Consider the following 13,390-nt stretch of genomic DNA (forward strand, 5'->3'; position numbering starts at 1 on the left):
ATGCCTAGATGTTGGTCCTGTGGATGCTGTGCCATAGGGCTCAAACTACACGCTGCTGATAAGACCCATATAAATTGAAGCTGGTCTAGGTGCGCTTAAGCTCCCATTCAGAAGGGACTTGTCTTGAGAGCTCTGGCTGCACGGTTCCTATTGGAACCGACCAAAACTGATTTGCACATTGCTCATTCCACTCTAATGTGACGAATTGGTCAAACAATTGATGTATTGAAGTATGGTCCAGAAGAATTACAAATGGCTGAGATTAATTCAGGTAATTCACCCATCACTTCTTAGTTTTCTTCATTTAGATGTTGCTGGAGTGGGAGAACGACCATAAATCAACGGTGCTCCTGTCCTGCCAAACCTAGGGGCATATTTACAATAAAGTGGCAAATCGTGTCGTTAAGCCAAGAAGGCTAACGACACGCTTCATCACTTTAGAAACGCAGGGCTGCAACATATTCACTAGAATATGGTGCAGCCCTGTGTTTCTCTCTATGCTGGTGCTAACTTTAGCTGCCTAGAGCCATCGCAGGCACACTTGCACAATAGTGCAAGGGTGCCTGTGTTGAGAGGAAGATTGTGTGCAGGGAGGTCCCCCTTCCTGCACATAAACAATCTTTAAATGCCGTTTTGTAACTTCTATATGTGCTGCCTAATGCAGCCCACATAGAAGTTGCAAAACAGCATTTTTTAAACATGATTGTTTATGTGCAGCAAGGGGGAGCTTCCTGCATATAAACAATCTTAGGCAATTTGTTGTTTCTATATGTGCTGCACAAGACAGGACACATGGAAACAACAAAAGCGATGAGGAATAAAGCATTTCTACTCGTTTCGCCTATTTAAGATCAGGTTTTCACTGGTCTTAATTTTGGCGCTGCATCCTATATACGCTGCCCTTGTAAATAGGAGGCAGCGTCAAAATCAGTGGGTGTTGTGGTGGAACGCCCACTGCAAAACACCCATTGCCTTCCCCTTTAACTCTAAGTACAGACTGAAAGGGTGACTTATTAACAAGGCCGCTTTAAGCCACGTTAAATGGCTTAACACTGCCTTGTGAATAAAGCGAAGCACCTATCACCATCGCAACGTCACTGAAAATAATGTTGTGGAGGCGGTAGGGGCTCGTAAATATGCTCCTACTGTTTCTTCACTCTATTTAGAGTCATGGAAAGCACTGTGTTTATACCAATTGAGCCTCTGTTGGCTTCACCTGTGTAAATCTCTGACCTGGAGGCTCATCCTACAAAGGGTCACCTGGCCACAGACACAATAGCCCACACTATCAAGGGTTGGTGAATCATTACTGGTTTTGCTTGCTCATGTCCAACACATGGCGGGCATATTCAGGGAAAATGTGGCATGCCCCGGACATACAGGGAGAAAAATGTATTTTAAAGTAAGTAATTTATTTAATTTAACATTATTTCCAATAGGGTTTTATTTTAAGTCAATATTTCAATACTTTTCTATGGGAGGGTATGGCAATACCAGTGGTTGGCCCAGTGTAGTGCTAGACTTAGTACTGTTTTTAAGTAGCAACTTACAGTCAGAATTTGTAACTACTCTAAATTAGTAAACTTATCAAAAAGTGTAAGCTTACTTGAAAGTGTAACTTCCCTATGTGAATCAGGCTCTATGATTACATTATATTGAGTCTGTAAGCATGTGTCCTATTGTGTGTATTAATTTTTTGTCAATTTTAAAACATGACATAGCACTTGCACACAGAAAAAAGATAGTTTCATGGCACTAAACAATTTAAATAAACCTAGAAAGTGAGCCATTCAAGCGCATCAGTTCTTGGAGTACAAGAAGGAGTAAAATGCTAACATATATACTCACTAAATCTGTTTAGGGTATGAATGTATACATGTTTGCAATGTGGTTCCTGGCATATATATTTATGACGAACCGTGAAAAGAAATTCCCAAGAAAACAGAACTACAGATTTTAAATTGATTTGACTTTACATGCCACTGACACGAGCCTCATTTCAAGATCAGGGTTACAGGAGAGGAGAACTTTTGTCAATGATCACACCCATGACACAAACAACTGTACATAAATCCGCACACACACTCACATGCACATACAAATATGCATGAATCAATGTAGATGTAAATGCACACTCATGTACACAGATTGTGACGTGCACTCTAAGACCTCTTTGCCACGAATATGATGCATTCACTTTTTATGTGTGTGCCAGAGTTTATAACTATGAGTATGAGACAGTATCATTGTATGTGTATAGGTATTCGTGATAGAGAGGTGTGAAAGTATATACACAATAAAGACAAAAAGGGAGTGAACAAGCATTTGTGGGTGTATGCACCTTTGGCCACCAGGATAAAGCTTTGACACATCAATACGGAACCCACTTATGCAACCTAGGTGAAGGCTTTTGAGATCCGAAAGTTTAGCCTCCAGGATAACCTACTCTAGGCAAGTGCAAGAGCTAAAAGGTTAGCACCTTGTGGTACGTTTCTCATGTAATACTGATGATTCTCTTTAAGAAGCCTTTTGATTTACTGTAGCTCTTTCTCCCTTCATCTCCGTTCTCAACTATGTTTTCTTAAGGACATGTATCCATTAGGAAATAGGTGGCTCGCATTGAGGTGAGGAGGAAGGTGGCAGTCGTCTGCCTTCCGAAGCACTATTTCTGGTCCACCCGCGCTGTAACTCTCTGTCTTGCTTTGCCCTAATTCCTCTCACTGTCACAACTCACCTCACCTTCTGTTGTATAGCTAGCACACGAGTCAGCGCGAGTACATGCGTGGCGCGAGGTCCACTCGCGCATTTCTCCCACATGGACTCGTACTGACTCGTGCCTATGTTTTGATTTAACTTATCACCTCGAGCTTTGTTATTGTTTAACTCTGTATCACTCGTGACCATTTACAGTTCACTGTATGTATATGCTTGCTATTAACTGTAATCTTTGTCAGTTACCACGGAGTTCCTGGAGACTTCGGCTGTATGCAGGAGTGCTTCTTTATATGGAATAAACTTACTATTTATTCAAATCATTTGTAGTTATTTACACTACACCTTCTAACAAATTCACGCTCCGATTCCCTCCTGTTCTTTCCTCCGCCAACTGTCAACATTTCCCCCCTCTTCTCTTCGTTTGTACCAATACATCAGGGTGGAAGGCCGACTACCCACAATGCACTAGTGCTCCAATCAGTGTTGTGCTAAAGTGTTGGGAGACATCAGTCAACCCACAGAGCTCATTCTGATTCCCTCTAACAAGTCCCCTCCTTCCCTCCACCCTGACCCTCTTTTCAATCGTCCCCGGCCCTTGCTCTTTGAAGAGCCCTTAAAGTGGCAGAACAACATATAACCAACATAACAACTGTATGGAGAAGGGCAACGAACTGGAACAACCCTGTACAATTGACTTGAAACACTGAGCTACGTCACTCAAAACAATAGCGTGTCTTTCACTGTCTAGTGATGCACAGTTTGAAGCCACTCCCACCTCAGAGGCCTTTCGTAAATAAATGTGTTTTGTGCACATTTGCACACCATGAATGGGAATGGAGAGAATAGTGTTAACCTGGGCCCCATGTTTGTACTGTATCCTAATTGTTGAATAATAGCGCTGAGTACCTGTAACTTGTATGCACGATATATTACAGTGAGGTGCGTTTTTGAATGAGGACTAATGTGTGCTCCATTTTCTAGGTAGCTTCATCCTACTCGCCCTGATCCTGGGCGCGGTCAACACTGAGGTCAACAAATTCCCCGAGCGTCTGATAAAGAAGAACTTTAAAGGCGAAACTACGTTCAGCCAACAGAACAGCTATGGATACTCGTTTTGGCTACTGCTGGTCATTATTCTGTTGAACGGTGCCACCATTGTGATTATATATCTCTATCACCACGCGAGATACAGCGAGAGGCGGGAGCAGCAGAGGCCCATGGAAAACGCGCCCAAAGACATCATCCTATTCTAATCGGAAAATCACGCGCTGTAAGAACTGAAGTTTGAAGTAACTTAGGTTGCCTAATAAATTATTTTCCTTTTATTGGTGTACATTGAAGCCACGTGTCTCTAGAGATAATGGGATGCAGTTCTGCAGTATAACTTCACGCGAACGACTCGTTGTTTTGAACATCATCTTTGTGCTGCGTACATCATTATGGGGCAGAATTATCATACTTATACGCAACGCAACACAGCAAGACAACTTGTTGCACTAAATTTACCAATATATGGCACATTCCTGCTCTCTGCATGCGGTAATGCACAATGTGTTGCCGTGTGCCAACTCAGGCACCCTTGCGCCTGTGTTGTAGGTAGGAATATTTTTGTGCAGGAAGAGGCACCTTCCTGCACAAAAGCAACCCTGAGAGGCATTTTCTTCCAAGTGTTCTTCAGAATGCACCACGCTTAGAAAGAAGGAGAAACAAATATATTTCTCTTCGTTGCGCCTCTGGCGTGAAGGCATACGGGGCCTCATTTATGAGAAATGACGCATCGCTGCGTGAAAGCAGCGATGAGTCACTTCTCAGTTTGCACTCCTTGCGACATACCTGATGCGTCATATTTAATGTATGACGCATCATGTCGCAAGGAGTTACAGATACGTCAGTATTTCTGACGTATCTGTAAGCGCAAAAGTGACGCATTGCTGGAGTGTGTCACAAAAGTGACGCAACTCCAGCAATGCGTTCTTTCACATGGGGCAAGCCCCATGTGAAAGGGCTTGCGTCAGTCTTACCCCTGCTGTGAGGCAGGCGCGAGATTTTGACGCAACGGTGTCCTAGAAGTGATGCAGTGAAATCTCATAGATTTCCCTGCATCACTTCTACGACCCTTTCTTGCGTCAATACGCCCCCTTTGCATACATTATACCTGGCGCAGGTATAATGTGGCACAGGGGTTTACAAAGTGACGCATCTACCTAGATGCGTCACTTTGTAAATATGGCGCAACAAGGTGCATTGTTTACGCCACTGGTGCGTCACAAAAAGTGACGCACCGGTGGCGTAAAAGTGACGCAAGGGCTCATAAATGAGGCCCACAGTTCTGAGGCATTCTCAGGATTACCATTTTTAGTAAATCTGGGAATGTGTCCAATGCATGGATGGATGCGTGGGAACACCCTTGCTCCTCCCATGTAACGCCCCAACCATGCAGCAGCGACTTGAGCAGCCTTGCGTTACACCAGATTTACCAAGCCACTCAGGGTGGCCTTGCGTGGCTTGGGAAATCTGAATCTAGGTTTTACGTCTCCTTCCGTGGTGCAAGGGTGACACAAAACAATGGTATATCAGGGCCCGTATATTTTCTTGTGAGCGCTGTCAGCTGTTTGCAGAAGTAAGTGCATGTTGGGGTCAAAGTTTAATTTACGGGAGAAAATGATATCAATATCGAGGAAATGTATACATTACAAGACTAACACATGATTGTATCATAGAGGGGAAAAAACAGGGTAATTATCTGCCTTTATATTTACAAAGTGGCAATTATTTTTGTTATAACTGTATAGTTGCTTAATAAATATCTACAAGGGAGGTTATAATTGGTCGCACAAGCTTTGAATTCATTGCATGGCTCATCTAAGTCTTATAGAGCACATACCTTTGTATAGACATACATACACCAAGCAAATTATACTGGAGTCTTTCCTTGCTTTTTCATGACCAAAATGGCAATCTTAATGCAGCTTACTGTCAATACGGGCTGGTAAATTAAAATCTATTTTAGCAACCTTATGTGTGTTCTCATGTAGTAGCCTGATTTTGGCTGCAATAGCGAACTGTGCAAGGCTTTACAGAGGAGTTGTTCCCACTTTGGTGTCACTAGAGCAGACATGCAGTTACCAAGGGCCAAATGTACCAACATTAAAAATACTGATTTCCTAATTGTGATTATCTCCAAATCACAATAAGGAAATTGGTATTCCTAATGTGTGAACCTTTTAATTTCCAAAACAAGATTTCTAGTAGGTCGCAAGTTGACCTACCTCATGAATATTATTTATTTGCGACCCATTCAGAAATGCAGCCATCACACTGATGGTGGTCTACTGAGTTCAGCAGACGACCATGTCTGTGATTGCTTTCAAATAAAGCTATTTTTGTTGTTGTTTTGAAATGCAGCCCTTAAAGGAAAGGGAAACAGGATGCATTAAAAAAAAAAAATAATCGTTCAGTTGAATTTTTTTAAGAGCAGGTTATTGTCCATTGGCCATTGCCTGCTGTTAAGAAATAATATTTTTTTACATTCTCAAAAGGAAAGGGGACCCCTTACTATTTGTAAATGGGTTCCCATCAATGTAGAATGGGTGGTAAAGTATGACTATTTTGCGATGGAGTTTGGTCGCAAACCAACAATACATACCATTTAATTTGGTATTTGGAAGGGACACCCTAAACACCCCCCTTCGAAATACCAATTTGGCATACATATGAAATCCCAAATAGCAATTTGGAAACATGTTACTGAATTGCAATTTCGGATTAAACCATACCTAATGCCTTTTTTCAGGCCTGATTCTGTGAATCAGGCCATTTGTGAATCCAGATAGGCTTGATTCGGGAAACAGCCATCCCAACGCGGGCATAACAACGCAATACCATTACAATTAAACTTTTACAACGCAAGATCCATTACAACGCATGCTATTACAATGCATGCCATTACAACGCAGATGCTATTACAACGCATGCCATTATATTGTAATGGTATGCGTTGTAATAGCATCTGCGTTGTAATGGCATGCGTTGTAATAGCACGCAATGTAATGGATCTTGCGTTGTTAAATGTTTGTTGTAATGGTATGCGTTGTGAATGTATGCGTTGTAACGTCATACATCCGCTTAATTCATCTGGCCCTAAATGACTAACACAGCACGTTGTCGAGTCACAATAATCTACACGTCTTTCTATTTCTGGTACTTTCAATTAGAATCATGATGTCTTGAAGGCTTATAAGGGGCCACAGAAGATGCAACAAAAATACGTATTTCTTTATGTGTAACAATACTGCAAATATGGCTCATGTTCCGGTGCTGCTGCAAAAGGGAAATCAATATTCAGGTAGTCTGGACATGGGGAAACTATGTAAATCACTTCCACAGATGCACGCAAAACAATATCTGTTGCCTGGTGAATCGCAAACTATTAATTTATTCATAACTACAATGTTCATAATGGAATTTAACCCAGTGGTGTCAGAGCAGTGTACACATGACGTGTTAAATAAGACAGCATACACAAAGTGACAGACATACTCTGAGATCATGCCTGGAGAGGAATTCATGCACACAACAGATACATAAATAATTAAGGAAAAGTATAAAAAAGGATTGAGTAGGATAGCCATATGGAAAGTGTACCTCAAACATATTAGTTAAGAACCCTGCAGAATGACGGCCAGGGTAGAGAAAGTCTCAATTATTTAGGTGAAGCATTTATGAGTTTTTATACATATTTAGTGAATGCTTGCATTATAGTTTTTTACTACATTAAATTTGGTATTTTGTGGAACAGGAGCTATTAGCTTCGGGCAGATTATGAATCCGTTGAGAATATGCGCTTCTCATGGAGGAAGACAGGCTGATGTACTGAAAGTAAGTAATGCAAAGCGACATGAGATTTTGGCTGTCATCTGTAGCTAATGAAGAGGGTTTAGAATTAGGATCTGTTGGAGCTTGCCCTCTCTGCATGGTCATCCCCCAAACATCTTTCCTTAGGCCTCCTGTTTTCTGAACCTGTTTTTCGTGGCTTTTAGGGCTCTGTGCTCTTTACCAGTGCTAACTGGTGCTAAAGTGTTTGTGCTCCCTCCTTTAAACATGGTAAAATTGACTTAAACCCATTTGGCACATTTATTTACATGCACGTCCCCAGTAAAATGGTACTACATGTATCCAGGCCCTAAACATTAAATCCTATCAGTGGGCCTGCAGCACTCATTGGGCTATCCACTTAAATAGCCTTTTAAATATGTCTCAGGCCTGCCATTGTACCCTGTGTGTGCAGTATGCTCTGCCATTTTGACATGTCAAAATAAACCTTTTGCCAGGCCTAAACGTTCCTTTTTAATACATATAGGTCACCCCTAGGGTAGGCCCGAAATATCCCATACCGCAGGGTGCAGTGTATATAAACTTTAGAGACATACTTTTAAGGATTATATGCCCTGGTAGTAAAAATCTCTTAAATACATGTTTCTCTCTTGCAAGGCCTGCCTCTCCAATTGGATAACATTGGGTTAACCTAATAGATTTAATAAGTGAGAAATTATAATTGGGAGCAGGCAGTATTGTCGAGTTTGGTATCTAAAGAATTGTAATTTAAAACTCCCTGTAATGATTTAAGTCACAATCTGTAGATTTTAAGTCACAATTCTGAAAATGCCACTTTTAGAAAGATCTGTATAAAAAGAGGATTTTGGCCCAAAGGGACGAGAGACAGGCAGGGCCCTATAAGTGCAAAAAACAGATTTCGCCTGGATCTCTACTTTTTGAAAGCGCTTACGATTTATGCTCATTAGTCAAACACATTTCTTTATGTTTGTACCTCTTATTCATTTATACCATTTTTATTCTTCTTCTTTTTGTTTTATCATTAAACCATTTTTTTGTGAAAATAAAAAGATAGTGCAAAGTTTACATATAATCTAAAAAACACTTTAGACAAATCTATTTACATTCAACTACATTAAACAAACTGTACATATTACATCACAATACACACAATTATATACAAAACACATTAAATCAATTGTGACCTTAAGTATAATTAATGCAATAAATACATCAATTCCATAGATTTTTAAAAGAATTATCTATGTATCAGTAAGAGCATGTATTCAATAAACAAATATTTCATCTATACAAGAAAAAATCTCTATCTGTTCCTCTATGCTCTTTCTGATGTGCCGACACGTTTCGAATCTTAGGTTGTAATTGCCTAGATTCTCATCAGGGCTCTCTGATTCTCTGTAAGAAATGTAAAAAATAAAAATAAAAGAATGTTTCAGTAAAATAAAAAGTGTTTGTTCTGCAAGTTTTGAAACTAGCTCTAAATACCGTATGAGATGGTAGTAATCCTCATCTTTTATATCTCCTATATCTCTTTATTTCCTGGTTGTGAATTTCTTTTTTAGACTGGGGTTTCTCTGTCAAAAAGACATAGTGATTCAGTCCCAGTGACATTGACAGAAGACGCTTATCAACATTTAGGCAATTCAGTAAGCCTTGTCATACCTTGTGCATTCCCGTGCATTTCTGGTGAAATGCACTTCCAACATGTCTATGTGATATGGGTTCTAATCATTGCACAGTCCACTTTCTATTGTTTTACACTTTATACTTTACGCCACAGAAGTCCTTTTTAGTCCCTATCCTACCAGCACCAAATCTCAGGCAATATCAGTCAGGAATGATTTATTCACAAGTTTTAAGTATTCCATAAGTAAGTTATGCCATGATCAATTTTGTGCAAAAAGTACAATTGATGGACAGACTGCAGAACAATGATATACATTCACCCCAGTACAGATATCTGGGCATAAATCCATCGTTATTTTGCTCACCATGCCAATCCAGTTTGGATCCAGCCATATGCAAATCAGTCTTGACCCTTCTCCCAATGGGAACAGTCCAGCTTGAACTGCCAGGCGAAGTCCTCCCTGGAATGGAAACAGGCATCCTAGGACCAGTTTTGGGCTTTGAGCCCTCATCAATCAGGATAGCGTGACTCCAGTGGCATGAAGAGCACAGGACCGATGTCTGGGCATACCCGTCCCACTCAGGGTGACAAATGCAAAAAGTACAATTGATGGACAGAATGCAAAACAATGTCATACATTCACTCCAGTACAAAGATCTGGGCCTAAATCCATAGTTTTTTTGCTCACGATGCCATTCCAGTTTGGACTCAGCCACATGCAAATCAGTCTTGACCCTGCGCCCAATGGGAACAGTCCAGCCTGAACTGCCAGGCGAGGTCATTTCTGGACTGGAAACAAGCATCCTAGGACCGGTTTCGGGCTTTCAGCCCTCATCAGCCAGGCTAGCTTGACTCCAGTGGCATGGAGAGCACGGGACCCACGTCTGGGCATACCCGTACCACTCAGGGTGACAAATGCAAAAAGGACAATTTAAAAAAAGATTTGGATATGGCTGGGTCTTAACTGGGGTGGTGTGGTGAGCAAAAGAATTATGGATTTAACCCAGATCATTGTGACTGGGTGTGACTGTTTGCATTGTCCAGCATTCAGTCCATCAATTGTTTCTTTTGCAGATGTCACCCTAAGTGGGAAGAGTATGCCCAGACGTGGGTCCTTTGCTCACCACACCACTGGATTCAAGCTAGCCTGGCTGTTGTAGGGTGATGCCCTGAAACCGAACTCAGGATGCTTGTTTCCATTCCAGAGAGGGCCTGGCTTGGCAGTTTGGGCTGGACTGTTCCCACAAGGAACAGGGTCAAGACTGATTTGCATATGGCTGGGTCCAAACTGGGGTGGTGTGGTGAGCAATAGAATGATTGATTTAACCCAGATCCTTGTGACTGGGGGTGAATGTTTGTATTGTCCAGCATTCTGTCCATCAATTGTTTCTTTTGCATATGTTGCCCTAAGTGAGAAGGGTATGTCCAGACGTGGGTCCCATGCTCACCACACCACTGGATTCAAGCTAGCATGGCTGATGAAGGGTGATGCCCTGAAACCGGTCACAGGATGCTTGTTTCCGTTCCAGGGAGGGCCTGGCTTGTCAGTTTGGGCTGGACTGTTCCCACAAGGAACAGGGTCAAGACTGATTTGCATATGGCTTTGTCCAAACTGGGGTGGTGTGGTGAGCATAATAATGATGGATTTAACCCAGATCATTGTGACAGGGGGTGAATGTTTGCATTGTCCAGCATTCAGTCCATCAATTGTTTCTTTTGCAGATGTCACCCTAAGTGGAAAGAGTATGCCCAGACGTGGGTCCCGTGCTCACAACACCACTGGATTCAAGGTAGCCTGACTGATGAAGGGTGATGCCCTGAAACCAGCCTCAGGATGCTTGTTTCCGTTCCAGGAACGGCCTGGCTTGGCAGTTCGGACTGGACTGTTCCCACAAGGAACCGGGCCAAGACTGATTTGCATATGGCTGGGTCCAAACTGGGGTGGTGTGGTGAGCAAAAGAATTATGGATTTAACCCAGATCATTGTGACTGGGTGTGACTGTTTGCATTGTCCAGCATTCAGTCCATCAATTGTTTCTTTTGCAGATGTCACCCTAAGTGGGAAGAGTATGCCCAGACGTGGGTCCCGTGCTCACAACACCACTGGATTCAAGGTAGCCTGACTGAGGAAGGGTGATGCCCTGAAACCAGCCTCAGGATGCTTGTTTCCGTTCCAGGAACGGCCTGGCTTGGCAGTTCGGACTGGACTGTTCCCACAAGGAACCGGGCCAAGACTGATTTGCATATGGCTGGGTCCAAACTGGGGTGGTGTGGTGAGCAAAAGAATTATGGATTTAACCCAGATCCTTGTGACTGGGTGTGACTGTTTGCATTGTCCAGCATTCCGTCCATCAATTGTTTTTTTTGCATATGTTGCCCTAAGTGGGAAGGGTATGCCCAGACGTGGGCCCCGCACTCACCACACCACTTGATTCAAGCTAGCCTGGCTGATGAAGGGCGATTCCCTAAAACTGGTCTCAGGTTGCTTGTTTCAGTTCCAGGGAGGGCCTGGCTTGGCAGTTTGGGCTGGACTGTTCCCACAATGAACAGGGTCAAGACTGATTTGCATATGGCTGGGTCCAAACTGGGGTGGTGTGCTGATCAAAAGAATGATGGAATTAACCCAGATCCTTGTGACTGGGGGTGAATGTTTGCATTTTCCAGCATTCCGTTCATCAATTGTTTCTTTTGCAAGTGATCAATTTTATAACAGCTGCTATTAGGAAAAGGAATTGCTATGGATAGACATGACGTATTGTATGAATGATTTTAATTTATGCTATTTATATACATCTTTTAGATAAATCATGTTATCAAGGGCCTTCCTAAAATAATGCTGTTTGTAAAATATTATAATGTGAAGAGGAATATATTGAATTGCTGCACTTTAGGAATTGTATTTATTATGCTCTTTTGCCGCCTGTTGATAAATAAAGATTACTATTGAATTGAACTGACTGCGTTTGTTATTTTTACCAAGAAAACATTTACTTTGATTTTATTCTGAAGTTTTTTTAGATCCACATTGAGTTGATACAGCAGAGAGGACATTGGCTATTCGGAGCTTGGTTGAACAGATACCCCGTGAAAGGGAAGTGTTAATGAATTTCAAAGTGAGGTGCAATGAATGTGGGTGCAGTTTTTGATCAAAATGGCTGGGAAATTGTAGTTTTGGAAGGAGGGATATCTGATATCTGAGAGGATGTTTAAGAGGGAGTGTTTGTCTATCTCCAAAAATGAGAACCATCTAAGAATATTAGAATATCTCTTTTTCAAGAGGGAAGGGGTGTCAACAGTTTGAAGATGGGTTTGAATCCTGATGTTTTTCTCTTGAAAGTATTTTAATGTTATTTATTTCAACAAATGTTCTTTGTTTTGGTCCTTGTTTGTACAAGAATGTTTTATATGAGGTATGTCTTTTCGTTCTCAACAGATCCTAGTGCAATGTAAACAGTCACCAGACAGGTTACTAAGTTCCAATGCCAACTAATTTGAGTGGCCCTCCACTAATCGATTATTGTATAGCTGTTAGACTGAAAAATCGTTCCGGTTGTGATCGAAAGCTGAAAGTTGGTACAGATATTCGATTTTGGAATAGTAATCATATATGAGCAAGACCTCACATGGATCTTGCCAATAACATCATATAGCGATACAAAAGGGGATGATGGACGGAGCGTTTGAGCATATCAAACACTCACCCCCAGTCAACTGATCTGGGTTTAATCCATCACCATTCTTTAGCTCACTCGGCCACCCCAGTTCAGACATGGCTATATGCAAATCAGTCTGACCCTGTGCCTCATGGGAACAGTCCAGCCCGAACTGCCAAGCCATGTCTTCCCTGGACCGGAAACAAGCATCCTGGGACCGGTTTCGGATTCATAATCCTCATCAGCCAGGCTATCTTGAATCCAGTGGCCAAGTGAGCAAGGGACTCATGTCTGAGCATACCCTGCCACACTTAGGGCGAACAAAGCGATACAAAAGGGGATGATGGACGGAGCGTTTGCGCAAATCAAACACTCACCCCCAGTCAACTGATCTGGGTTTAATCCATCACCATTCTTTAGCTCACTCGGCCACCCCAGTTCAGACATGGCTATATGCAAATCAGTCTGACCCTGTGCCTCATGGGAACAGTCCAGCCCGAACTGCCAAGCCATGTCTTCCCTGGACCGGAAACAAGCATCC

At 42.1% G+C, this 13,390-nt stretch overlaps 1 protein-coding gene across 1 annotated transcript in view; it reads left to right on the forward strand.

The window, feature by feature from the left end:
• Positions 1-12,149, forward strand: part of CLRN3 (clarin 3) — an 87,918-nt gene extending 75,769 nt beyond the window's left edge. The window contains exon 3 of the mRNA XM_078643510.1: positions 3,697-12,149. Coding sequence (XP_078499636.1) covers positions 3,697-3,968 — 272 coding nt within the window. The 3' untranslated portion in view covers positions 3,969-12,149. The remainder of the gene's footprint in view (positions 1-3,696) is intronic.
• The last annotated feature ends 1,241 nt before the right edge of the window (positions 12,150-13,390 follow it).

The sequence above is a fragment of the Lissotriton helveticus genome, chromosome 5_1, assembly GCF_964261635.1.
Source record: "Lissotriton helveticus chromosome 5_1, aLisHel1.1, whole genome shotgun sequence".
NCBI classification, from domain to species: domain Eukaryota; kingdom Metazoa; phylum Chordata; class Amphibia; order Caudata; family Salamandridae; genus Lissotriton; species Lissotriton helveticus.